Raw genomic sequence first — 27,857 nt, 5'->3', positions numbered from 1 at the left:
CCCTCACTTTTAAAAGTCATGAGATTCCACACTTGACCTAGAGCAAAGCAGCAATTTTTCTGAATCGTCTCTGGGCCTTCGTGTCCAAAGTTCCCCTACACTTTGAGACCTAGGGGACAGCGTTTCAAATTGGATATAAGTCTCTTTCGCCAAATCATCTTCCCAGAGGGAGTCTGACTTACACTGAAGTTTGCAAACTTTGTACAACAGGAAAAAAATTAATGGCAAGACAACAACACAGGCAGCACCACTCACCACCATAAGGAAAGACCCTTGAAAATCACCTTCTTCTTCAACTCTGTCAGTAGAAAAGGTGATACATTGGTCTTTCTGGGGAGGCATTCCTTTTGGACAGACACATGCTATATATTGCCAACCAGGCAACAAGCCACTTATGGTGACTTGGTTCTTGCTGGAGTCTGCATTAAGCAGTAGCAGGTCCTTCTCACCATACTTGGAATACAACACAGTCACTTCCAAATTCTGCGTGGTGTTAATGGTGTTCCACATCAAGATCACGCTTTCTTCGGTTTCGCTGACTACCTGGAGATTTTCTATTGTGGTATTCGTTTCCATCGGCAGGGCTTGATCCAACAATGCCAACTCTTCTCTTTTACTTGCACTAGCTGGGGGAAGCTTACCGCTACCCATCTCCACCTTGACATTTCTTTTCCCATCTGGGTGGAGTGACTGACGGCTGGCCATGGTAGTGCTTGTAGATATTCTAGTGCTTGGAGTTGTGGCTGAAGAAACAATGGAGGAGAAGAAAGGAGATAAGGAGAAGGAAGCAGTGGAGGGAGGAGATGAAGTAGAAGTAGGAAGAAAAGTGGAAGAAGCTGGGAAGGAAGAAGAGGAGGAATAAGGCCAGGGAGACGATGATGACCCAGGTAGAGATGCAGATGTTCTAGATCCCAGCTGGACCTCTTGCTCAGGGTGATCCCCAGTTCTTCTTTCAGAAGTTTCTGATGATATGGTGGTCATGACAACACCAACCACTGTCACAGTAACCACAGCTTCTGACATCCCAGCCAAATTTTTGGCCTTACATTTGTAATCCCCAGCGTCCATGTAAGAAATGCCTGTCAAGCTTATTATGGACCATCTGACTCCCTCCCCTGGAGATTCCTGAATTACTGGAAGAAAGAAAAATGCATAATCTGTGAGATAAAAGAAAGAAAACATTCACGCAACATGCCAACTCAAAAGGCAACAATTTCTGCTTCTACACGCATACCTCTCACATAAGCCAAGAGGGAAATGGCACGCTGCAAATCTCTGATTGCAGGTGATGGTTCTGTAAATGGTTTACATGGAAGTGTACGACATTCTGGGTGTCATGAAGTTTCTATGGGAAATAGTATTTTAAAAAGACATGGGGCTGAGAATTAAGAAACTTTGGCCTCAGTAAACTTTTGTTTACTAAGTAGTATGTGATTCTAGACAAGCCAGTTAGTGTCTTTAGGTCTCTGTTTCCACATTTTTAAAATAAGGGGATAAGACAAAGTGATTTCAAATATCCCTTCCAATTTTAACCCACTGTGATTCTGTAAAATGTTTATCACAAGACCTTACTTAAATATTTCTCAAAATATTTTTTCGGGCTTCCCTGGTGGCGCAGTGGTTGAGAATCTGCCTGCTAATGCAGGGGACACGGGTTCGAGCCCTGGTCTGGGAAGATCCCACATGCCACGGAGCAACTGGGCCCGTGAGCCACAGCTACTGAGCCTGCGCGTCTGGAGCCTGTGCCCCGCAACGGGAGGGGCCGCGATAGTGAAAGGCCCGCGCACCGCGATGAAGAGCGGTCCCCGCACCGCGATGAAGAGTGGCCCCCACTTGCCGTAACCAGAGAAAGCCCTCGCACGAACCGAAGACCCAACACAGCCAAAAATAAATAAATAAATAAATAAAGTAGCTATAAAATTAAAAAAAAAAAAAAAAAATTTTTTTCATTGTAATAAAGTGTTAACTATCCACATAGTCAGAAGGCATAGTGGACCATTTTCTGGCATGGAGGAGTCATAATTTCTATTCTTATCTTTCACAGTATATTTAATTTAGATAAACAAGTAAACAATGAGGTTTTTTATTTATGGAATAATACATAGTGTTTGCAAAATTGGAATTTTAATTTCCTAAACACTAAAATCTGAACATATTTCCCTTCTGTCTTGATTTCTGAAGCTTTCTGAAGAATAATAATATGCAGAGTGGTATTTCAGTAGCCCAAAATTTAACTCACTACCTTAAACTGTGGGCTTAGGCCTTGACATTTTTTAAAAATTCTATCAGGTTTCATTATTTCAGCCTCAATTTAAATTTAATTTGGAAGAGTTTTAAAAATATATCCCTTTACTCATTAGAATATCACTATTGAAACTAAGGCCAAAAAATTGATTTGATCATAGTAGGATCTAAAAACCTGTGTAATCAATATTTTTCAAAATTATATTTTTTGCCTCATAATAAAGTTCCTATGTAATTTATTATTTGAATAATCATTCGAAAATAAGAAACTTGTTTGAAATTCCCTTGAAGGCAATTTTAATTGTTATACATTTTAAAGTGAGCAGTATCCAAGATGATGGAGGAAAGATAAAGACAAAGGCCTTATCTGCAACCATCCATCTACTGCATCATGTTGTTTTCCATCTAAGAAAGAAATCAGATTGTCTAATTTCATCTACATAGTTAATCAGACAAACTGAGGAAAATATTAATCAATAAAGTGTACCTTTCAAATTTCTTCCATTCAACAATCTTAGCATATTTTGTTAGAAATAACTAGCCAATCTCAAATCATACAAAAACATAAGATTAAGTTCAGTCATTTGTAAACTCCTTGTTTCAAAGGCCTGAATTAAGAAGATACCTGTATAATTAACTGGCGAGCTGTCTGGTCTGGTCCAGGTGAGCTGCGGGGTAGGGTAGCCAGTGGTATCACACCGCAGCAGAACGTTACTGCCCAGAGCAGACGTGATCTGGGTGGCTGAGGTCATCACCGATGGCTTCAGACACTGCTCCAGCTCAGCCCGCTGAAACGAAATCCCTGTGAGGCGTTCCGGTTCACTACAAACCATCAGTGGATCGAGAAGTACTACCACAGGGTCAGCGACTTTTGACAATGCCATTATTTTGGAAATGTGACAGTCACAGAACCATGGGTTGTCCTGCAGGCCTAGACCAGAAGGGAGGAAAAGGTTGATAAAGGTTTTCCTGATGACTTCTGTTTATATCACAGCCTCGTGGGATGGCATTTCTGCACTGTGGCCCTAAAAACATAAGTGCTTTGAAGGATCAGAGTCACCTCTCTGTCAGTTTTGCTCTGCACTCCAGCCACCTAAATCAATGTATCTTGTCAGTTCAGATCATTAATGATTATAGCTAACAGTTATGGAACATTTACTCTGTACTAGGCTCTGTTCTAAGCACTTACCTGTATTAACTGATTTAATCCCAACAATTCTATGAAAAGAATATTATTTCCCCATTGTAAAGATGAAGAAGCTGAGACACAGAGAAACCAAATAACTTGACCAAAGTCATTTAGCTAAGCAGTGTCAGAGTCAAGATTTGAATCCAAGTACCAAAGAATGACATAAATACAGTGATAGATTTCTAGGGTGCCATGAAAGTATTTATGTTATTATAAGTATTATTATAGGGTGCTGCGAGGCACCTAACTCAGCCTGCAATATGTAATGATTTTGTGTGATTTTAAGGCATATTGAGGTAGTACAAGTTGTTGTAGCAAAAGTATAGAGTGAGATGCAGGCAATGTTAGGAGACAAGATTGGAAAAACTGGTAGAACATGGCTTGGCATGAATGTTACATGTGGTGGCCATGGAGGTGCACTGCTCAAATCCCCTTTCAAGAGAGGATCAGCTGCAGGGAATACAGTTAGCTGACAGCCTCCAGTTGCAAATGCCTTCAGGATCTGCCTCAGCTTTCAGAACTGTTAGCCAAAGTGTTGTGTCCTTCAAAGAGGCTATCAGTGAAAGCTTAAAGAAAAGTGAGAAAAATGTTATTGGAAACTAGAGAAAAAGGCACCATTGTTATGGAGTAGCAGAAGGTTTAGCAACACTATCACCTGTGGTTAACATGGGAAGTAGAAAACGTACTCAATGAAATGAATGTTCTGACTAAGGATATTTCTACACAGTGTTGAAACTGCTGCTTGGTGTCTTCTTGCTGCTCATAGTAAAATGTAAAGGAGAGACAACAGCTAAAGGAAGAACTGTTAAATGTAAAGGAACTAAAACTTGCTAAGTTCAATAATAAAACTGTTTCTTACACCCAGCCTCTCCAAAATTCTCAGATTAAGAAAGGGCTTCAGAATAAAAGTCAAATCCATGTGGGTGGTTCTATACAATTAGTTGCTAAGATCTCAGAAGAATCTAAAGATGGTGCTCCAGAGCATTCAGTCAGACAAAAATCTCCCTAAGGATCTTAAGGGTGATGTCCCATATCAGCCTTACATAAAAAGCCCAAGGTTGGAAAAGATTCATCTCAAAAAGATTTGTGGTTGTGGAGTGAATTATACATTGATTTGTAAGGAGAAAAGACAGAACAGCAAGTTTAAAAAAATCTAACCCTGGTGGAAGATTTAACTGTCCATTCATAAAATCTAGATTTCTGTTTATGCCTATTTTTATTATAACAGCATTTTGTGAGTGGTTCATATTTCTCTGCCAGTATTGGTAAAGTTTGCTGTTTTTATTATCTTCCATATTAGAAACTTCTTTTCTTTCATGGGTGAATTACCTTGACCTTCTTCCTCTTACATTTAGTTCTGTGAATCTATGAGCAGTTCTCTAATACTGATTTAAATTCTACTCAACCTGCCAACAAACATCAAATTCACTCTTTCATATAATAATTAATATGTGTAGGGACTTCCCTGGTGGTGCAGTGGTTAGGACTCTGCCTGCCAATTCAGGGGACACGGGTTTGAGCCCTGGTCTGGGAAGATCCCACAGGCCACAGAGCAACTAAGCCCATGAGCCACAACTACTGAGCCCACATGCCACAACTACTGAAGCCCACGTACTCTATGGCCCATGCTCTGCAACAAGAGAAGCCACCGCAATAAGAAGCCCACGCACCACAACAAAGAGTAGCCCCCGCTCACTGCAACTAGAGAAAGCCCGCATGCAGCAATGAAGACCCAACACAGCCAAAAAATAAATTAATTAAAAAAAAATTTGTTTTAATTGCTTAAAAAATAAAGAAATAATTAACATGTGTAGAATGTTTCATACTTTCAAAACACTTTGAGTTGGTATGTCAGATTTTTTCTTATAAAATAATAACAAAAACAGACTTACAGATATAGAGAAGAGACTTGTGGTTGCCAGGGGTAGGGGAGGTACGGGGGAAGGACTGGGAGTTTGGGATTAGTAGATGTAAACAATTACATATAGGATGGATAAATAAGAAGGTCCTGTTGTATAGCACAGGGAACTATATTTAATATCCTGTGATAAACCATATGAAAAAGAATATATATATGTATAACTGAATCACTTTGCTGTACAGCAGAAATTAGATACAACATTGTAAATCAACTATACTTCAATAAAATTTTAAAAAATAAAATAAAATAATAACACAAGATGACAGTTATTGGTTGCTTCCTATGTGGCAAATACTGCATTTATCAAGAATTGTAAAGGGTTGACACTTTACCCTACTTTAGGGTGAGCAACTCATCCCAGTTTGCCACCGTTTTATGGATATTGGTAGAAGATACAAGACTCCTAGTCAAAGATGAAGAATAATTTATTAATCACAGTTCTGGAAGGAGACATTATCTTTATTATATTGGATAGTAAGCATATCTACCCTTTGCTCTGGAGGGAGACATAGCTCTGCTTTCCAAAGTGGTATCTCTTGAAAAGACAGTTTAGAACAAAAGGCAGTCACAGTGTCTACCTCTGTTCACAAAAGAAATGTGAGAGACAATGGAAAAGAGAGAGACCATGCTAAAGCGTTTGTCTATCTCAATACTCACAATAGCATGAGGTGGATAATATTAGTATCATCCTCATTTTAAAGATGAGAAAATGCTCAGGGGAGTAAAGGAATCTGCCCAAGGTCACACAACCGGATGCAGTCAGGATTTGAACCTTGATATCCTGATCTTAAAGCTCTCATTCTCAACAACTGTGTATATGTTTTATACTGACCTTGGGAAGCTAGTATGATTCTTCCAATTTCATACCAGACATTAAGGCACAAAGAAAGTGCTGCCTTGACTTTGTAAGTAGCTTAGAGTCCTAAGTCCCACGTGTTTGAGCCTCCTAGTCTAATACTTCTTCCACCATAACTCATCTCTTTGTCACCTAAAAACATCTAGAGCATGGGTGGCAGCTGTAAGTGCTGTCATCTACAAATAACAAATGTTAAAGGAGCGATGTCTGGAGCATAAATGTCTATAAAGGGAAAGATCAAGAGCTATAAAATTAACATTTTCATTTATGCTTTGAAACTATTATAAAAATGTGTTAATGGTGAAACAAAATTCTTTTAAAAACAAATCCAATTGGTTATATCGAAAAGTTATGTAAACCAGGAGTAAATATTTTTAAATCCTTCAAAAATAAAATATTTATTCAAGCTATGAAATATCTAAGGTCAAGGGTACAACTTTTAAAGCCTGAATAATAATAGTAATCTGAGGGCTGAACACATTCAAGTGTTTTTTCTTCTGGGGACAAAGTACAAGAACTCTCTGAAGTTAAACTATTACTTGTACTGCATTCCTTCAAGGCAAAGCACCAACCACAATCAGCAATTTGCATTAAGTAATTTATTTTATATAACTATTCTTGGATGGGGCAAAAGAACTTTGCCTTGTCCCTTTTCCAAAAGGGTAATGTTTTTCATGCATCACAGTAGTTGGATGTGCTATTCTTTATGAAAAGTCAGCGATAAATTCTAGTACAAAAGTTATTCTGCAGACTATAAGCTCTTGAAGGCAAAATCCATGCCTCAGTCAGTTTTGAGGAGGCAGTTATACTTAACAATTCAAAAGGGAAAGTAAAGTCTTTTCAACAAATGGTGCTAGAACTACTAGACATCTTCTTGGGAACAAATAAACCTCAACCCCTACCTCACACTATACTCGAAAACTATTTTGAGCTGGGTCACAGTCATAAGCATAAAAGCTAAGAATATAAAGCTAAAACCTGAATATAAAAGTTAAAACTATAAAGGAAGAATATCTCTGTGACCTGTAGGTAAGCAAATATTTCTTAGATGGGACATAGAAATCACTAACTATAAAAGGAAAAACTGATAAATGGGATGTCATCAAAATTTTAAACTTTCTGAAGGGCGGAGTCAAGATGGCGGTGTGGGAAGACACTGAGTTAGTATCTCCCCACAACTAGGGCACCTGCCAGCCACTGGTGGGGGACCCTGATGCCCAAGGAGATGGGAGGAACCCCAAGTGCACCGCTGGGGGTTGGGCCAAATCTCCTGCGGCGGGAGCTCTGAGTCCGAACCACTGGACCAACAGAGAATCTCAGATCCGAGGGAATAGTCACTGAAGTGAGGTCTCACAGAGGTCTTCATCTCAGCACCAAGACCCAGCTCTACCCAACAGCCTACAAACTCCAGTGTTGGAAGCCTCAGGCCAAACAACTAGTAAGACAGGAACACAAACACACCGATTAAAAAAAAAAATGAGATGGCAAAAAAATATGACACAGGTGAAGGAGCAAGGTAAAAACCTACAAGACCAAATAAATGAAGAGGAAATAGACAATCTACCTGAAAAAGAATTCAGAGTAATGATTGTAAAGATGATCCAGAATCTCAGAAATAGAATGGAGGCACGGATTGAGAAAATACAAGAAATGTTTAACAAAGTTCTAGAAGAACTAAAGAATAAACAAACAGAGATGAACAACACAATAACTGAAATGAAAAATACACTAGATGGAATCAATAACAGAATAACTGAGGCAGAAGAATGAATAAGTGAGCTGGAAGATAAAATGGTGGAAATAACTGCCCAGGATCAGAATAAAGAAAAAAGAATGAAAAGAATTGAAGACAGTCTAAGAGACCTCTGGGACAACACTAAATGTACCAACATTCGAATTATAGGGGTCCCAGAAGAAGAAGAGAAAAAGAAAGGGTCTGAGAAAATATTTGAAGAGATTATAGCGGAAAACTTCCCTAACATGCGAAAGGAAATAGTCACCCAAGTCCAGGAAGCACAGAGGGTCCCATACAGAATAAACCCTAGGAAAAACACACCAAGACACATATTAATCAAACTAACAAAAATTAAATTCAAAGAAAAAATATTAAAAGCAGCAAGAGAAAAACAAAAAATAACACACAAAGGAATCCGCATAATGTTATCAGCTGATTTTTCAGCAGAAACTCTGCAGGCCAGAAGGGAGTGGCAGGATATACTTAAAGTGATGAAAAAGAAAAACCTACAACCAAGATTGCTCTATCCAACAAGGATCTCATTCAGATTCGATAGAGAAATCAAAAGCTTTTCAAACACGCAAAAGCTAAGAAAATTCAGCACCACCAAACCAGCTTTACAACAAATGCTAAAGAAACTTCTCTAGGCAGGAAACACAACAGAAGAGAAAGACCCACAAAAAAAAACCCAAAACAATTAAGAAAATGGTAATAGGAACATACATATCGATAAAAACCTTGAATGTAAATGGATTAAATGCCCCACCCAAAAGACACAGACAGGCTGAATGGATACAAAAACAAGACCCAAATATATGCTGTCTACAAGAGACCCACTTCAGACGTAGGGACACATACAGACTGAAAGTGAAGGGCTGGAAAAAGATATTCCATGCAAATGGAAATCAAAAGAAAGCTGGAGTAGCAATACTCGTATCAGATAAAATAGACTTTAAAATAAAGACTGTTACAAGAGATAAGGAGGGACACTACATAATGATCAAAGGAGCAATCCAAGAAGAATATATAACAATTATAAATGTTTATGCACCCAACATAGGAGCACCTCAATACATAAGGCAAATGCTTACAACCATGAAAGGAGAATTGACAGTAACACAATAATAGTAGGGGACTTTAACACCCCACTTACACCAATGGACAGATCATCCAAACAGAAAATAAATAAGGAAATACAAGCTTTAAATGACACAATAGACCAGATAGATTTAATTGATATTTATAGAACATTCCACCCAAAAGTGGCACAATACACTTTCTTCTCAAGTGCACACGGAACATTCTGCAGAATAGATCACATCTCGGGTCACAAATCAAGCCTTGGAAAATTTAAGAATACTGAAATCATACCAAGCACCTTTTCTGACCACATGGCTATGAGATTGGAAATCAACTACAGGAAAAAAAACTGTAAAAAACACAAATACATGGAGGATAACAGTGTACTACTAAATAACCAAGAGATCACTGAAGAAATCAAAGAAGAAATTAAAAAGTCCATAGAAACAAATGACAACGAAAACACGACAATCCAAAACCTATGGGACGCAGCAAAAGCAGTTGTAAGAGGGAAGTTTATAGCAATTCAATCTCACCTCAGGAAACAAGAAAAGGGCTTCCTTGGTGGTGCAGTGGTTAAGAATCTGCCTGCCAATGCAGGGGACACAGGTTCGAGCCCTGGTCCGGGAAGATCCCACATGCTGCAAAGCAACTAAGCCTGTGCACCACAACTACTGAGCCTGCTCTCTAGAGCCCATGAACCACAACTACTGAACCCTGCATGCCACAGCTACTGAAGCCCATGCACCTAGAGCCCATGCTGCACAACAAGAGAAGCCACTGCAATGAGAAGCCCGTGCACCACAACTACTGAGCCTGCTCTCTAGAGCCCATGAACCACAACTACTGAACCCTGCATGCCACAGCTACTGAAGCCCATGCACCTAGAGCCCATGCTGCACAACAAGAGAAGCCACTGCAATGAGAAGCCCACGCACCACAAGAAAGAGTAGCCGCCACTCGCTGCAACTAGAGAAAGCCCGTGCACAGCAACAAAGACCCAACACAGCCACATATAAATAAATTAATTGAAAAAAAAAAGAAACATAAAAAATCTCAAATAAACAATCTAACCCTACACTTAAAACAACTAGAGAAAGAAGAACAAAGAAAACCTAAAGTCAGTAGAAGGGAAGAAATCATGAAGATCAGAGCAGAAATAAATGAAATAGAAACAAAGAAAACAATAACAAAGATCAATAAAACTAAAAGCTGGTTCTTTGAGAAGATAAACAAAATTGATAAACCCTTAGCCAGACTCAACAAGAAAAAAAGGGAGAGGACGCAAATCAATAAAATTAGAAATGAAAAAGGAGAAATCACAACTGACACTGCAGAAATACAAAGGATTGTAAGAGACTACTACAAACAACTCTATGCCAATAAAATGGACAACCACAAAGAAATGGACAAATTCTTGGAAAGGTACAATTTTCCAAGACTGAGCCAGGAAGAATTAGAAAATATAAACAGACCTATCACAAGTAATGATATTGAAACCGTAATTAAAAATCTTCCAACAAACAAAAGTCCAGGACCAGATGGCTTCACAGACCAATTCTATCAAACATTTAGAGAAGAGCTAACACTGATCCTTCTCAAACTCTTCCAAAAAATTGCAGAGGGAGAAACACTCCCAAATTCATTCTACGAAGCCACCATCACCCTGATACCAAAACCAGAAAAAGATATCACAAAAAAAGAAAATTATAGACCAGTATCACCAATGAACATAGATGCAAAAATCCTGAACAAAATACTAGCAAACGGAATCCAACAGCACATTAAAAGGATCATACACCGTGATCAAGTGGGATTTATCCCAGGGATGCAAGAATTCTTCAATATATGCGAATCAAGCAATGTGATACAGCACATTAACAAATAAAGGAATAAAAACCATATGATCATCTCAATATATGCAGAAAAAGCTTTTGCCAAATTTAACACCAATTTATGATAAAAACTCTCCAGAAAATGGGCATAGAGGGAACCTACCTCAACAGAATAAAGACCATATATGACAAACCCACAGCAAACATCATACTCAATGGTGAAAAACTGAAAGCATTTCCACTAAGATCAGGAACAAGACAAGGATGTCCACTCTTGCCACCCTTATTCAACCTAGTTTTTGAAGTCCTAGTCAAGGCAATCAGAGAAGAAAAAGAAATAAAAGGAATACAAATTGGAAAAGAAGTAAAACTATCACTGTTTGCAGATGACATGATGCTATACATAGAAAATCCTAAAGATGCCACCAGAAAACTACTAGAACTAATCAGTGAGTTTGGTAAGGTTGCAGGATACAAAATTAACGCACAGAAATCTCTGGCATTCCTATACATCAACAACGAAAAATCAGAAAGAGAAATTAAGGAAACACTCCCATTTACCACTGCAACAAAAAGAATAAGATACCTGGGAATAAACCTGCCTAAGGAAGTGAAAGACTTGTACTCAGAAAACTATAAAACACTGATGAAAGAAATCAAAGATGACATAAACAGATGGAGAGATATACCATGTTCTTGGATTGGAAGAATCAGTAATGTGAAAATGACTATACTACCCAAAGCAATCTACAGATTCAATGCAATTCCTATCAAACTACCAATGGCATTCTTCACAGAATTAGAGCAAAAAATTTTACAAATCTCATGGAAACACAAAAGACCCTGAATAGCCAAAGCAATCTTGAGAAAGAAAAACGGAGCTGGAGGAATCAGGGTCCCCGACTTCAAACGATACCACAAAGCTACAGTAATCAAGACAGTATGATACTGGCACAAAAACAGAAATATAGATCAATGGTACAGGATAGAAAGCCCAGAGGTAAACCCACACACATATGGGCACCTAATTTATAACAAAGGAGGCAAGAACATACAATGGAGTAAAGACAGTCTCTTCAATAAGTGATGCTGGGGAAACTGGACAGCCACATGTAAAAGAATGAAATTAGAACATTCCCTAAAACCATACACAAAAATAAACTCCAAATAGATTAAAGACTTAAATGTAAGACCAGACACTATAAAACTCTTAGAGGAAAACATAGGAAAAACACTTTGACATAAACCACAGCAAGATCTTTTTTGACCCACTTCCTAGAGTAACGGAAATAAAGACAAAAATAAACAAATGGGACTTAACAGCAAAGGAAACCATAAACAAGACAAAAAAGACAACCCTCAGAATGGGAGAAAATATTTGCAAATGAAACAAGAGGCAAAGGATTAATCTCCAAAATATACAAACAGCTCATGGAGCTCAATATCAAAAAAACAAACAATCCAGTTAAAAAATGGGCAGAAAATCTACAGACAATAAATGCTGGAGAGGGTATGGAGAAAAGGGAACCCTCTTGAACTGTTGGTGGGAATGTAAATTGATACAGCCACTATGGAGAACAGTATGGAGGTTCCTTAAAAAACTAAAAATAGAACTACCATTCGACCCAGCAATCCCACTACTGGGCATATACACTGAGAAAACCATAATTCAAAAAGAGACATGTACCACAATGTTCATTGCAGCTCTATTTACAATAGCCAGGACATGGAAGCAACCTAAGTGTCCATTGACAGATGAATGGATAAAGAAGATGTGGCACATATATACAATGGAATATTACTCAGCCATAAAAAGAAACAAAATTGAGTTATTTGTAGTGAGGTGGATGGACCTCACTACATCACTCTAGAGTCTGTCATACAGAGTGAAGTAAGTCAGAAAGAGAAAAACAAATACTGTATGCTAACACATATATATGGAATCTTAAAAAAAAAAAAAAAAAGGTTCTGAAGAACCTAGGAGTAGAACAGGAATAAAGACACAGACGTAGAGAATGGACTTGAGGACACGGGGAGGGGGAAGTGTAAGCTGGGATGAAGTGAGAGTGGCATGGATATATATACACTACCAAATGTAAAATAGTTAGCTAGTGGGAAGCAGCAGCATAGCACAGGGAGATCAGCTCAGTGCTTTGCGATGACCTAGAGGGTTGGGATAGGGAGGATGGGAGGGAGGCTCAGGAGGGAGGGGATATGGGGACATATGTATGCATATGGCTGATTCACTTTGGTGAACAACAGAAACGAATACAGTATTGTGAGGCAATTATACTCCAAAAAAGATCTATTAAACAAAAAAGAAATTTAAACTTTCTTACCAAAGACTCCATGAAGAAAATGAATAGACAAGTCCCAGACTTGAGAAAATATTCATAATGCATACAACTGATAAAAGACTCATATTCAATAATAAAAAGACAACCTTAAAAAATTATAAAGAAATATACCAATGGACAATAAGGAAATATAAACTGTCAATACCATTACTTATCAGGGAAATGCAAATTAAAATGAAAATGTGATACCACTCCCTGACGTATCTACTCCCAAGAATGACTGAAATGAGAAAGACTGACATCAAGCATTGGTAAGGATATGGGGCAAGCAGACTGTGTTAGGGGGAGTGTAAAACAGTATAACCTCTTTGGAATACTGGTAGTTTCTTCTTCTTCTTTTTGTTTTTTATAAATGTCTGCTGTTTATTTTATTTATTTATTTATTTTTGGCTTCGTTGGGTCTTCGTTGCTGAGCATGGGCTTTCTCTAGTTGCGGCGAGCTGGGGCTACTCTTCGTTTTGGTGTGCGGGCTTCTCATTGCAGTGGCTTCTCTTGTTGCAGAGCATGGGCTCTAGGCGCACAGGCTTCAGTGGCTGTGGCACGCAGGCTCAGTAGTTGTGGCTCATGGGCCCTAGAGCACAGGCTCAGTAGTTGTGGCACACAGGCTTAGTTGCTCTGCAGCATGTGGGATCTTCCCGGACCAGGAATGAAACCCACGTCCCCTGCATTGGCAGGCAGATTCTTAATGACTGCGCCACCAGGGAAGTCCCTGACAGTTTCTTAAAACGTTACGTATATAGCCATCCTATGACCTAACAACTTCAATCCTAGGAATTTATCCAAGAGAAATGAGAGCATATGCTACAAAAAGCTATGCACAAAAATGTTAATAGCAGCTTAATTCATAATAGCTAAAAACTGGAAACAGCTCATGTGTTCAACAACAGGAGAAAAGATGAACAATTGGTACAATCATACAATTGAATATGACTCAGCAATAAGTAACTACCGATACATGCAACAACATGGATGAATCTCAAAAACATAATGCTGAGTGAAAGAAGCCAGGCACAAGAGTGCCTCTTAAATGATTCCATTTACATGAAATTCTAGGGCAGGCAAAATTAACCTATGGTAATAGAAGTAAAAATAGTAGTTCCCTGGGGTGGGGGGAAATTGACTGAGAAGGGGCACAGAGGAAATTTCCGGGGTGATGAAAATATTCTGTATATCAAGAGTCCCCAACCCCCAGGTCATGGACCGATACCAGTCCGTGGCCTGTTAGGAACTGGGATGCACAGCAGGAGGTGAGTGGTGGGCAAGCGAGCAAAGCTTCATCTGCCGCTCCCCATCGCTCTCCATCGCTCTCGTTACCTCCTGAACCATCCCCCACCCCGACCCTACATCCATGGAAAAATTGTCTTTCATGAAACTGGTCCCTGGTGCCAAAAAAGATTGGGGACCACCGCTGTATCTTGATGAGGGTGGGCATTTTGTGCAGGTATATGTTTATCCTCATTTACCAAATTGTACACTTAAAATCCACTGTATGCAAACGATACTTCAATTCCTCAATTTAAAAGAAATTTAAGGAGTTCCCTGGTGGCCTACTGGTTAGGATTCCAGGCTTTCACTGCTGTGGCCCGGGTTCAACCCCTGGGCAGGGAACTGAGATCCCTGCCGACGCGTGGCATGGCAAAAAAATAAAATTAAATGTTTTTAAAAATTTTTTTAAATAAAAGAGTGATGTCTCTGGAGACGGACTGTGAAGTTGAAGCTGACTCTGCCTCTTTACCAGCTGGAAAAAGAAGGTGATGACTGTTACAGACCCACTTCATGGGGCTGTCCTAAAGGCTGAGATAATGCCAGGCAGTCCTCAGAAGAGTGTCTGGCAAGAAGTAACCTTAACTGTGTGAATTTGTTTCCTCCATGCCTAGGAAAGAGCAGGCACACCAACAGAGACTGAGAAGTATTCGTCGAACTAAAACAATGCCATTTTACAGAATTCTGTGGGAATACTCAGGGCCACCACTGCTCTTCTGGCAAAGCCCTTTCTGAATAGAAGAGCTCTTTTACAATGGAGCAAATTTGGGTACCAGTAAAAAGGACCAAAAAAGCATTTTATACTCTCTGCTACTGCAGGTTTTTTCCTCCAAGATATACAGTGATAGGCCTTGCAGAGTTTGCCTGTGTAAATATGTCCTTATTCTTGAAAAAGAGGCCATGGAAATTTACCTGTATTGCACATCAATAATCTAGTTTCATAGTTAATTTAAATGTTCATTTGCAGGACACTAGTTTACATTTTTACAGTTACATTAAAGGACAATTTTATTAGGTTGATATTTTTATTCACACAGAAGAGAGAGGAAGTAATTGAAAAGCCTCTCCCTAAATTATTTTTTATTAAATAAATATATGATTTAAAGAGATCAGTAAAATAAGATATATGAGGAACATAATTCTAGTATTATTACATACCTTGCATTACAAAGGAGTGGGGAAGAGCATGGGTTCTAGAACCAAATGGCTTGTATTCAAACCCCAGCTCCATCACTATGTGATAAATGACTTTGGGCAAGTGTTTTAACTTGTGCCTCATTTCTTCATCTGTAAAATGGGGATGAAATGGTATTTACCATGGAGTGAGACTAGAAGAAGTTATATCCATAAACTTTTTGGCCATGAGTAAGCATTCCATCAATATTAGCTATTACTATTTATTATTACAAATAGAATCTGTTAACAGCAATAAACATAGGCCAATAAAAATGAAATGGAAACAGAATGTATCCCATTATAATAGTACAAAGGTAAATTCTACAGGGTACCTGGAAAGATATAATTGCTACAGTTAAACACTGAGTGCTAGAAAATCTAGAGCTGGTTCTTATTACCATATTTTAATGATGAAATTGGAGGACTCAAATACAGTTAAAAATAACAAAAAAGCCAAACTAGAAAAATCTTTCTTTATAAGACACTCACATCTCAGTCACAGCTGCTATGGATTGTTGTTGATCTAAAATCATAGCCTCAGAGACTGTCCACTTTATATTCTAAAGAACTATCACATAAACTCAACATTTCATTACATTCCTATTAGCAAGATGGAATATATCCTGTCACCTCCATTTTCCAGATGTGAAAACTGAGTTTTCTGTGTGATTCACACACATGAACTAGTCTTCTTTTGAGAGGGTAGCACTTCTTTTCCCCTTTTGTTACATAGTAGTCATGACTTTGCTAAGGTCAGCTGCCACACATGGCTGGACATGTTTCAAAATATCTTTTGTTATTTATTATCATGATTATTATCATGATTTAAAAAGTAATGCATGATCATTGCAGAACACTTTGAAAATACAGAAAAGCAAAAAGATATCAAAGAGAATAGTTAACCAATTAGTGTAACTTTTCAGTCTTTTTCTTTGCAAATTTTAAAATAGTGATCATGCTTTATATACAATTACATAAATTTAATGTTACACTAAAAGTATTTTCACATTAGTTTTTAAAGAATCTGAACCCTTCCTCAACAAAATATTAGCAAACCAAATCCAACAATACATTAAAAGGATCGTACACCATAATCAAGTGGGATTTATTCCAGGGATGCAAGGATGGTTCAACATCCACAAATTAATCAATGATTACATCACATTAACAAAATGAAGGATAAAAGTCACATGATCATCTCAATAGATGCAGAAAAAACTTTTGACAAAATTCAACATCCATTTATGATAAAAACTCTCAACAAAATAGGTATAGAGGGAAGGTACCTCAACATAATAAAAGCCATATATGACAAACCGGCAGTCAACATCATACTCAAGGATGAAAAGATGAAATCTTTTCCTCTAAGATTAGGAACAGTTCAAGGAAGCTCACTCTCACCACTTTTGTTCAACACCATATTGGAAGTCCTAGCCACAGCAATTAGGAAAAAAAAAAGGAAATAAATAAATAAATAAAAGGCATTCAAATCTAAAAAGGAAGAAGCAAAACTATCACTATTAGCAGATGAAATGATACTATATATAGAAAACTCTGAAGAACCACCAAAAAAAGAATAAATAATTCAATAAAGTCACATGACACTAAGTCAATATACAGAAATCTGTGCATTTCTATACACTAATAACAAACTATCAGAAAGAAAAATTAAGAAAACAATCCTATTTACAATTACATCAAAAAGAATAAAATGCCTAGAAATAAACTTAACTGAGAAGGTGAAAGACCTGTACACTGAAAACTGTAAGACACTAAAGAAATAAATTGAGGATGATACAAATAAATAGAAAGATATCCTGTGCTCATGGATTGGAAGAATTAGTATTATTAAAATGTCTATACTACCCAAAGCAATCTATAGATTCAATGCAATCTAATCAAAATTCCAATGGCATAGCTCACAGAACTACAACAAATAATTCTAAAATTTGTACGGAAACACAGAAGATCCCAAATAGCCAGAACAATCTTGAGAAAGAACAAAGCTGGAGGTATTATGATCCCTGATTTCAAACAATACTACAAAGCTATAGTAATCAAAAGAGTATAGTACTAGGACAAAAATAGGCATGAAGATCAATGGAACAGAACTGAGAGCCCAGAAATAAACCCACATACATGTGGACAATTAATTTACCACAAAGGAGTAAAGAACACAAAAAGGAGAAAGGACAGTCTTCAATAAATGGAGTTGGGAAGACGGGACAGCCTTATGCAAAAGAATGAAACTAGACCACTATCTTACACTATACACAAAAATTAACTCAAAATGGATTAAAGACTTGAATGTAAGACTTGAAACCATAAAATTCCTAGAACAAAACATAGGTGGTAACCTCACTGACATTGGTCTAAGTGATGTTTTTGTGGATCTGACTCCAAAGGCAAGGGAAACAAAAAGAAAAATAAACCAATGGAACTAAACTAAAAAGCTTCTGCACAGCAAAAGAAACCATCATCAAAACAAAAAGGCAACCTACTGAATGTGAGAAGATATTTGTAAATCATATATCCGATAAGGGGTTAATCTCCAAAATACATAAAGAAGTCATACAACTCAACAACAAAAACAAATAAACATCCTGATTAAAAAATGAGCAGAGGATCTGAATAGACATTTTTTCCAAAGAAGACATAGAGATAGCTAACAGGCACATGAAAAGATGTTCAATATCACTAATTATTAGGGAAATGCAAACCAAAACCACAATGAGATACCACCTCACACCTATGAGAATGGCTATTATCGAAAAGACAAGAAGTAACAAATGTTGGAGAGGATGTGGAAGAAAGGGAACTCTCATACACTGTTGGTGGGACTGTAAATTGGTACAGCCAACGTGGAACAGTATGAAGATTCCTCAAAAAATTAAGAACAGAACTACTATATGACCCAGCTATTCCACTTCTGGGTATTTATCCAAAGAACGCAAAAAGACTAATTCAAAAAGATATATGCACTCTATGTTCATTGCAGCATTATTTACAATGGCCAAGATATGGAAACAACCCAATGTCCAACGATGGATGAATGGATAAAGAAGATGTGGTATAGATACATACTATGGAACATTATTTAGCCATAATAAAGAATGAAATCCTGCCATTTTTGACAACATGGATGGACTTTGATGGTATTATGCTAAGTGAAATAAGTCAGACAGAGAGAAATACTGTATCATTTCATATGTGGAATTGAAAAAAAAACAAACAAAATAAAAGAAAAATGAACTCATAGATACTGAGATCATATTAGTGGTTACCAACGGGTAAGGGGAACAGGGGGGTGGGTTGGCAAAATGGATGAAGGGGGTCGATTGTACAGTAATGGATGGTAACTAGACTTGTGGTGGTAATCACTTCATAGATTATACAGATGTTGAATTATAATGCTGTACACCTGAAACATAATTTTTTAAAAAGAATCTAAACCCTAAAACATAAAGCTGTTTATCGCCATGGACAATGAAATTTCATAACCCTTTCCCATTTGATCCCTAAGTTCTCATACAGATTTAACTCACAAGTGAAAAATATTAATGTTCTATAAATTATTTATATTAATATTAGGAACTAATCATTAGAGAGCTATTAATAGCAATTTAGTAATTTGATTTTATTTTCTACTATATGTCTCCATTGGGTAATTTTATTAGAACCAAGAATTGCATCCTGGGCTTCCCTGGTGGCGCAGTGGTTGGGAGTCTGCCTGCCAATGCAGGGGACACGGGTTCGAGCCCTGGTCTGGGAAGATCCCACATGCCGCGAGCGACTGGGCCCGTGAGCCACAATTACTGAGCCTGCGCGTCTGGAGCCTGTGCTCTGCAACAAGAGAGGCCGCGATAGTGAGAGGCCCGCGCACCGCGATGAAGAATGGCCCCCACTTGCCACAACTGGAGAAAGCCCTCACACAGAAACGAAGACCCAACACAGCCATAAATAAATAAATAAATAAAATATTAAAAAAAAAAAAAAGAAAGTGTATTTAAAAAAAAAAAAAAAAAGAATTGCATCCAAAGAAACTTTTAAAAATATGTAGAGAAATAAAATCTCAATGTTTAAGTTAAGAAAATTTCTAGCCATTAGTCTTACTCATAAGGATTAAATTAGTGACTAGAATAAAGTAAATATATACTACAGTATGGGTTTGCATAGTTCCTATTACAGTATATATTTTAAGGACTCCACAACTATTGTTAAATTAAACTAATTTTTTTCTCTAACCCATCCTACAACACCTCTTATTTTCTAATCAAAAATGTTTGAAGGACTAGATAGATAGTGGGAAAAACATGAAATAGCTGTGTAAGAAAAATTTCTTTGACCTTTTCTCTATCTGGTTCCTATTATTCATATTTTTAGTTTCATAAGCACTAAAATGCATATACATTTCAACAAAAGTAATGCTAAAGCAATTTAAGTGCTGTCACAATACTTTCTCTTTTTTTCAGTTAGAAAATTTTTTATGGAAGTATAGTTAAGGTACAATATTATATAAGTTACAGGTGTACAATATAGTGATTCAAAATTTTTAAAGTTTATACTCCATTTATGGTTATTATAAAATATGTAGTACTTTTTTTTTATCAAAAAAATCTCAGATTTATCTTGTATTTTATTTATTCTTTATTTCAGCAAATATTTGGCAAGTGATATTGGGAGGAATTTCTGGGACAATTTCTTAACATCTAGCTGTTTCTCATTCCAAAGTCTTATAAGTCATTTCACTGGCCAAACACTCAGAATTTCTTTCATCCTTCTGAGAACTATAACCTCTTCTGCAGCCATGATGGACATAACTTGTGAAATAACAACACAGCCTTACTGGGTGAACAAAACTTTAGCAAATCAAACTGCTTGGTCAAAGCCTCAGGCTTATGTCTCATACAAAAGTGGAAAAGGCCTCACTGCCCACAGATACCGCTGAGAAGGGTCTCAGTCCACTGATTTCAATCAGGCAACCACATTTACTGGGCATTCACCATGTGCAAAGCACCATGCAAAGCACTGTGGGAAGACACACAAAAAAGAGAGAAGTGTTTGCTAGAAGGAGCTTACATGTTAAAATTCAAGACAAATACCCATAGAACCTAAAAGAAGTTAGGATCAAAATACACAAAACTAATCACAGCTAAACTAAGAGACCAGACCCATTAGGATACCCAGTTAGGGCCAGTAAAATAACTGGTGTCTAGACTAGTTCTTTTTAAATTAAGAATATTTGGAAGATACACTTCCTAACTAATTAAACCAATTAAACCACTGCTATCATAAAGATGCAGATGCCCTTCTCCCACTCCTGAAGAGCCTGATGAAGGGCTGAAAAGAGACCAGAGCAAAAGGTTGGCTGTGGCAGAGTATGGAGCACTGGTGAGCTCATGAGAATCAGTGCAGGTTGATAGATTTTGTCACTCTTCTCCAGGTTCTCTAAGAGCAGCATTAGTCTCTCAGTTTATGAGGCCAATTCCCTTCCCTCCCCCAACACACACAAACATACACTGCTGCCCTCACTCCACACACATGGATACATACATGCACACACAAATACATGCACGCTCGTGCACAGACACAAACAGAGCCATTACACCTTACACAGGGCAGATGGGTAAACTGACCTAGGTCAAATGATAAAGTACTATTCCACCAAAAGTGCAAGTATAGAGCAAAACAACGAATTCAATAGACATGAAAATACTGCACAACTGAAGGTATACAGAGCAAATCATCTGGATCTGAGAAGCCCAGAGGCTGTGAGCTTACCAAGAATAATTCTTCTTGCTGAAAGGTCCAGGCTTCTGGATGATGTTGTAACTAAGTGGGACCAGCTCTCCAGGAAATCTGGCGGTAGTGTGGTTAATCTGTTGCTTGATAAATCCAAGTAGGCAAGGTTCTTCAGATACGTGACTGCCTCGTTTGGCACACTGGTTATTCTGTTATTGTGCAAATCCAGGGTCCTCAGACGGGGCATGTCCCTCAGAGATGTCCAAGGGAAAGCAGCCAGAGAATTTCCATCCAAGCGCAACTCATGCAGCTGCATTAAGTTGTAAAAGCTGCTGGTGTCAAGGCTGGCCACAGAATTATAGGTCAACCAGAGGTACTGGAGCTCCACCAGGTAGTAGAAGGCCTCGGCGGGGATCCTATGGACAACGGTCTTCTCTATGCGAAGCTTCACAGTGTCCACGGGGAAGTTTGTAGGTACCTCGTTCATATCCAGGTCACTACATAGCACAGACCTAGTGTCACAGAGCAATGGAAGAAAACGTGTGTTCTGAGACTCATTTGAAAAAAATAATACTTACTTGAAACAAGCATCGAATTCTTCATTCCCTACTGGTTTGCACAAAATACCTATTCAGCCTGGCTAAACTGTTCATTAATAATTTGTCAATATCATCACTTTCTTCTAGGCTGAACTATATGAAATGGTCATTTTTGTAGGTTAAAAACAATCAAATATCAGCAATTTCATGTGATTCAGCCTGAGCTCTTTATGTGTCAGGCCTGTACAACACACATCACATCTATCCCTGTATTTAATCATCACAACAGCCCAATGAGTTGAATATTGGGTAATAGGTAAAGGCACCAGCTCTAGAGTCAGGCTGATCTTGGTTTGAATCTAAGCTCTATCACCTCCTTTGGGGCCATGGAAAGTCACTTCACCAATCTCTCAACTCATTTTCCCACATGGCACTGTTATGATGATTAATTGAAATGGATGGAAAATTTTACACCTTCCTGGCACATAATAAGCACTTAATGGGTATTTGCTATTATTATCTTCAATCTCATTTTTACAGATAAAATAACTGAGGCCCATCAACATTAGGTAACTTCCCAGGATCACAGAGCTAGTGGTTACACAACCACCTCTCAGACCCACAACTGTCCAGCTCCAAAGTGCACACTCTTAACCTCTTCAGGAAATGGCCCATTTTAAAAGAATCCCCTACTGAAGTTATAAATTGATCCTTTTAAAGAGGAGCACAAGAGAAAGGAAGGAAAAAAGGAAGGAAGGTAGGAAGGGAAAGGAAACAGCAAGTGTTCATACTAGATGATTTAAAATTAAGCCCTATTTTAACGATGTGACCCGTGCATTGCTTTTAGCCTAAGGAATAAACCAGGAACTGCAAGTTTATTTTTTTTTACCACTCACTAATTTAGGTGACCTTGAGCAAGTCACATCGTGGTCTTGTTTAGTGGCACGTGTAAAACAGGCATAGAAAAACAAGCCTGTCCCATGTGTGGGTGTAAAGTATGAAAAATCAGAAAATTTAGATTCATTTAAACCTGAAAAAAAAGACCTATTTATCTCCCATTATATATTCAGTCCCACTGGATTGCTGAAAATGAACAATAAAACGTTTTGCAAAGCATCATCTGAATTATAATACATTACACATGTAGTAAATAATAATAATAAAACGGTCATTCAGTAAAACACATCACATTAAATCAGTGAATTTTTAAAGCCAGGCTATAATGTAAAGAGAGGGAAGAGGCATAAGCAATGTACTGGTCACGTCATCTCCTCTCTTTAGCTTTAGGAGAAGAGCCTATAGCATCATTGGAATTCTCTAGGTACACCTCTCACTCTTCACCTCTATTCTGAATCACAAATTTCGGTGCTACTTTATCCCAGAATGATCCAGCTTCTCCTCATTAAGTCAGCGTTCCAGTGTGTTGTAATGGAGGAAAGCCTGGATTGGAAGCTAAAAGACCTAGCGTCTTTGTCAGGCAGTCACTGCAGCAACTCAATGCTGTGACCTCGGACGAGCCATTTAGTCTCTGTATGATTTAGTTTATTCATTTAAAAATGACAGTGGTCAAACCAGATTATTTCTGGAGTTCTTGTCAGGCATAACATGCTACGATTTTTATAAAATCCATCAATAATGGGGCCACCATGAAGAAGGAAACATTTCTGTGACTGTTTTCTCAAAGGGAGCCTGATCTGAGTCATTAACTGCAGCGTACTTTTGCCAAGTAGGTCTTTAAATTGTTACATTCTTCTCACTGTCTTTAACCACCTAGTGACTATCTCAAAGAGATACCAAGAGTTAGTAAATTTTATACAATAACAAGACAAACTACACAAAAATACGTGTTAATTATTATTATTTATTTGTATAAAGTTGTAAGATATAAATTGAGCGATTCTTTTAACAAATTACTCTAAGAGGCTCACTGTTCACTTCAACCGAGTCACAAAAAAATCTGATTTTGTTATTAATATCCTCTCCAAAAAAAAAAATCAAGGTTTACTATGTTTAGCCAACAAGAATTCTGTTTTGCATTTAACTTCTATCTAAAAGGATTCATGCATATTATAAATACTTATTCTCAATCCACAAGTAGATTTTAAAGCAACACAGAGGTTAAGTAACTTCTGTAAGGTCCCACAGTGTCTGCAACACAAAGTGTGGACCCATTTCTTTCAAACTCAAATACCTTAAAATGAGAAATTCTGATTATGAACCTCTCTAACTTCACTCATGTGATCGTCCTTCCTACTTCCTAAGGTCTATCCAGTTGCCATGAATAATCCTCAAAATGAAATGGAAAACACTGGAAGCAGATGATCTGGGCATGTCACACACCTTCTGATCGGCCCTGCCCTCTTGTGCTTTCTATATTCAGGCTGAACTGGTCACACGCATTTCAGTGGTTTGACCTCCTGAAAGGTTCATTTTGTGAATACAAGTGCAATGAATATTTTATTAACACGGAATGTGTTTGAGAGTCTCAAATAATCTGAGGGGCTTTGAAGGAGTTAAACTGCTCGAAATGAAAACGTGAAGGAGCAGGCAACCAGGATTAACACAATTACGTTAAAGCTTATCTAGATTAAATCTTCTCTTCTCTGACTTCTGATCAACAATTTGCTTTCAAAACAAGGCCATCTGGTTTGAGTCCTTTTCCTCGGAATCATCAGAACGCTTAGTAGCAAGGAGAGAAGCGTACCTCGATCCCATGCCGTCATCTCCGCCATGATAATCACAGGTGCACCGTGAAGGACACGGACAGCTCACTCTTGCCAAAAAGCTAAGCGCAACGCACAGACTTGCAAAGAGACGCATGGCTCCTTTTAGAGGTTATCTGGACAAAAGGTAAAAACCAAATCCTAAGCATTCAGAAACTGGTGTGCCAGGAATACAAGCGGCCATTTAGTAACAAGATTACACGGGATTAGACGAGATCTGTAGTTACTTAACCTTCAAGTGTATCTTGCAGGGGATCAATCGACCGAGCCTTTGAATATGGTTTCAGCAAAGTAACACATTCTAAGAGAAATGAACATCAAACACATGTCAGAAAAATTTCAATAGTTGCCCATATCTAGATTTACAAGAAACTGCCTGTTAAATCCCTTTCCTATAGAAGTAATTGTTACTACACCCTGAAGATACACATAATGCTCAAAATAATTCAATGTCTTAGCAGATGTTAGAAAACACTGTATATTATTTGAAGGTTATAACATTACAAATTTTACTTTTTGCTTTTTCCAGTATGAATAATATTTAGTTTTATAAAATGTAGCTTTAGAAATAGAAGCACATGACATAAAATTGATTGAGTAATCAACATTGCCACATACTGGTTAGCCCCCAAAACAAACTAAACAGATTCCAGTACCTAGAGTTTTTTAGGCAAGATGCTTCCATTTGTCACTGTCCTGGCAGCACTAGGACTGTGGTGACAGTGCGTCGTGCAGCTCTCCCAGGTCATTTCTGTGCCATGCAGGCTCATCCCAACACATTTATTTTTCTAGTGAAGCCATTATCTTTTTTCAAGAATATATTTTATTCCTAGTTAGTTTCCCAAGTTATGGGCAATCAAACCTTATCTGAAGCTTAACCGTCCTGTTTTTAGCATATATTAGGCTCTATCAGAAAATAAAAATTAAATTAAATATTTTAAAAACAACTTCCAACAACTTTACAGAGGACAGGACGAGCAAAGAGCTAGTGGCACAAAGACACTCAGAGCTCTCTGGGAACACTAAACATTTAATTTGGCCAAGGGGAAAGACAAAAGCCTGAAAAGTCCCTGTGGGACCATGTTGAAGAGGGTCATGAAGGTCCAACTGACAGATTTATACTTACTTGGCAGGTGATTGAAGAGTTTTTGAGCTGAAGATTTGGGGGATTGGAACTTTATTCTTAAAAAGTTATTCTAGTTATAAACTTGATGCATTGACTGCAGTGGAGAAAGGCAGAGGATGGGGAAATAAATTAAGAGATTATTAGGGCAGTTTACGATTCCAAATATATAGAGACAGTTGTATATATATAGGACTAATGCCCTTATTTTCCTTTATATGCAGCCAAAGGTGCTAAAGAGACAAATTTTAAAAAAATAAAATAAAGATAAGAAAATACAATATGCAAAGATACACAGCTTCACTAGCAGTTAAAGAAATGTGAAATAAAATGAATTTGTTATAATATATAACTTATAATTTTAAAAAATTGATACAGCATTATTAGCAGGAATATGATGGGGAAAGTGAACTCATTCACTGACAGTGGCAGTGCAAATTAGTTCAATCCTTCCAGAGAGCAAGCTAGCAACAATAATACTGTTTCTATATTTTTATCTAGTAATTCTAGCCTGAGGAAACACTCAAACAGAATAATCCCTCCCCCCCAAAAAAAGCATTTGTAGTAAAATATTCCCAGTGGTTCATCCATAAACCTAAGAATTGGAAGCAATTTAAATGTCCACTATTGGTCCACGATTAGTACAGAACAGACTGGGTCAGGTGACCTGGGGATACACTGGGTGGCACCTAGTGGAAGTTCTTAGCTTAAATACTTACTTATGACCTTATTAATGTTACTAGCTATATTACTTATATTCAGCCTATTTTTTTAACATCATTATTGGAGTATAATTGCTTTACATTGTTGTGTTAGTTGCTGCTGTATAACAAAGTGAATCAGCTATACGTATACTTATATCCCCATATCCCCTCCCTCTTGCATCTCCCTCCCACCCTCCCTATCCCACCCCTCTAGGTGGTCACAAAGCACCGAGCTGATCTCCCTGTGCTATGAGGCTGCTTCCCACTAGCTATCTATTTTACATTTCGTAGTGTATATATGTCCATGCCACTCTCTCACTTCATCCCAACTTACACTTCCCCCTCCCCGTGTCCTCAAGTCCATTCTCTACGTCTGCGTCTTTATTCCTGTCCTGCCCCTAGGTTCTTCAGAACCTTTTTTTTTTTTTTAGATTCCATATATATGTGTTAGCATATGGTATTTGTTTTTCTCTTTCTGACTTACTTCACTCTGTATGACAGATTCTAGGTCCATCCACCTCACTACAAATAACTCAATTTCATTTCTTTTTATGGCTGAGTAATATTCCATCGTATACATGTGCCACATCTTCTTTATCCATTCATCTCTCGATGGACACTTAGGTTGCTTCCATGTTCTAGCTATTGTAAATAGTGCTGCAATGAACATTGTGGTACATGACTCTTTTTGAATTATGGTTTTCTCAGTGTATATGCCCAGTAGTGGGATGGCTGGGTCGTATAGTAGTTCTATTTTTAGTTTTTGTTTTTGTCTTGAATTTTATTTTATTTATTTTTTTATACAGCAGGTTCTTATTAGTTATCCATTTTATACTATTAGTGTATATATGTCAATCCCAATCTCCCAATTCATCACACTATTTTTAGTTTTTTAAGGAACCTCCATACTGTTCTCCATAGTGGCTGTATCAATTAACATTCCCACCAACAGTGCAAGAGGGTTCCCTTTTCTCCACACCCTCTCCAGCATTTATTGTTTGTAGATATTTTGATGATGGCTATTCTGACTGGTGTGAGGTGATACCTCATTGTAGTTTTGATTTGCATTTCTCTAATGATTAGTGATGTTGAGCATCATTTCATTATTCAGCCTATTTTATAAGATTATTGTTTCTTGCATTACTAAATGTGTGACTGAACCTCTGATAAAAATAATTATGACTAGACAACTTAAAACAATTGACCAAATATATAGTTCTACAATAAGATCAATGACTGTAACAGTGTAACTCTAGATATGGGAAGAAGCAACAAGAAGGAATCAGTTCCTGGACCATAGCAAACTAGTAAGACAGGTGGTCCAGAGGCTTTGGCTACTGCTAACAGGGCCTAGTCCAGTAATAGCACAC

General features: G+C 37.7%; 1 protein-coding gene across 1 annotated transcript; it reads right to left on the bottom strand.

The window, feature by feature from the left end:
- On the bottom strand, positions 1-24,757 carry LRIT3 (leucine rich repeat, Ig-like and transmembrane domains 3). Its single transcript, XM_007191030.3, has 4 exons — positions 24,642-24,757; positions 21,438-21,910; positions 2,870-3,175; positions 1-1,133 (listed from the first exon to the last, which is right to left on the bottom strand). Exons 1-4 carry the CDS (start codon positions 24,755-24,757, stop codon positions 10-12), a joined length of 2,019 nt encoding a protein of 672 aa, XP_007191092.3. The 3' UTR covers positions 1-9.
- Positions 24,758-27,857: the final 3,100 nt, after the last annotated feature.

This window comes from Balaenoptera acutorostrata, chromosome 5, assembly GCF_949987535.1.
Source record: "Balaenoptera acutorostrata chromosome 5, mBalAcu1.1, whole genome shotgun sequence".
NCBI classification, from domain to species: domain Eukaryota; kingdom Metazoa; phylum Chordata; class Mammalia; order Artiodactyla; family Balaenopteridae; genus Balaenoptera; species Balaenoptera acutorostrata.
The sequence above is the reverse complement of the archived record's forward strand: the minus strand, read 5'-3'. Positions and strand labels throughout refer to the sequence as shown.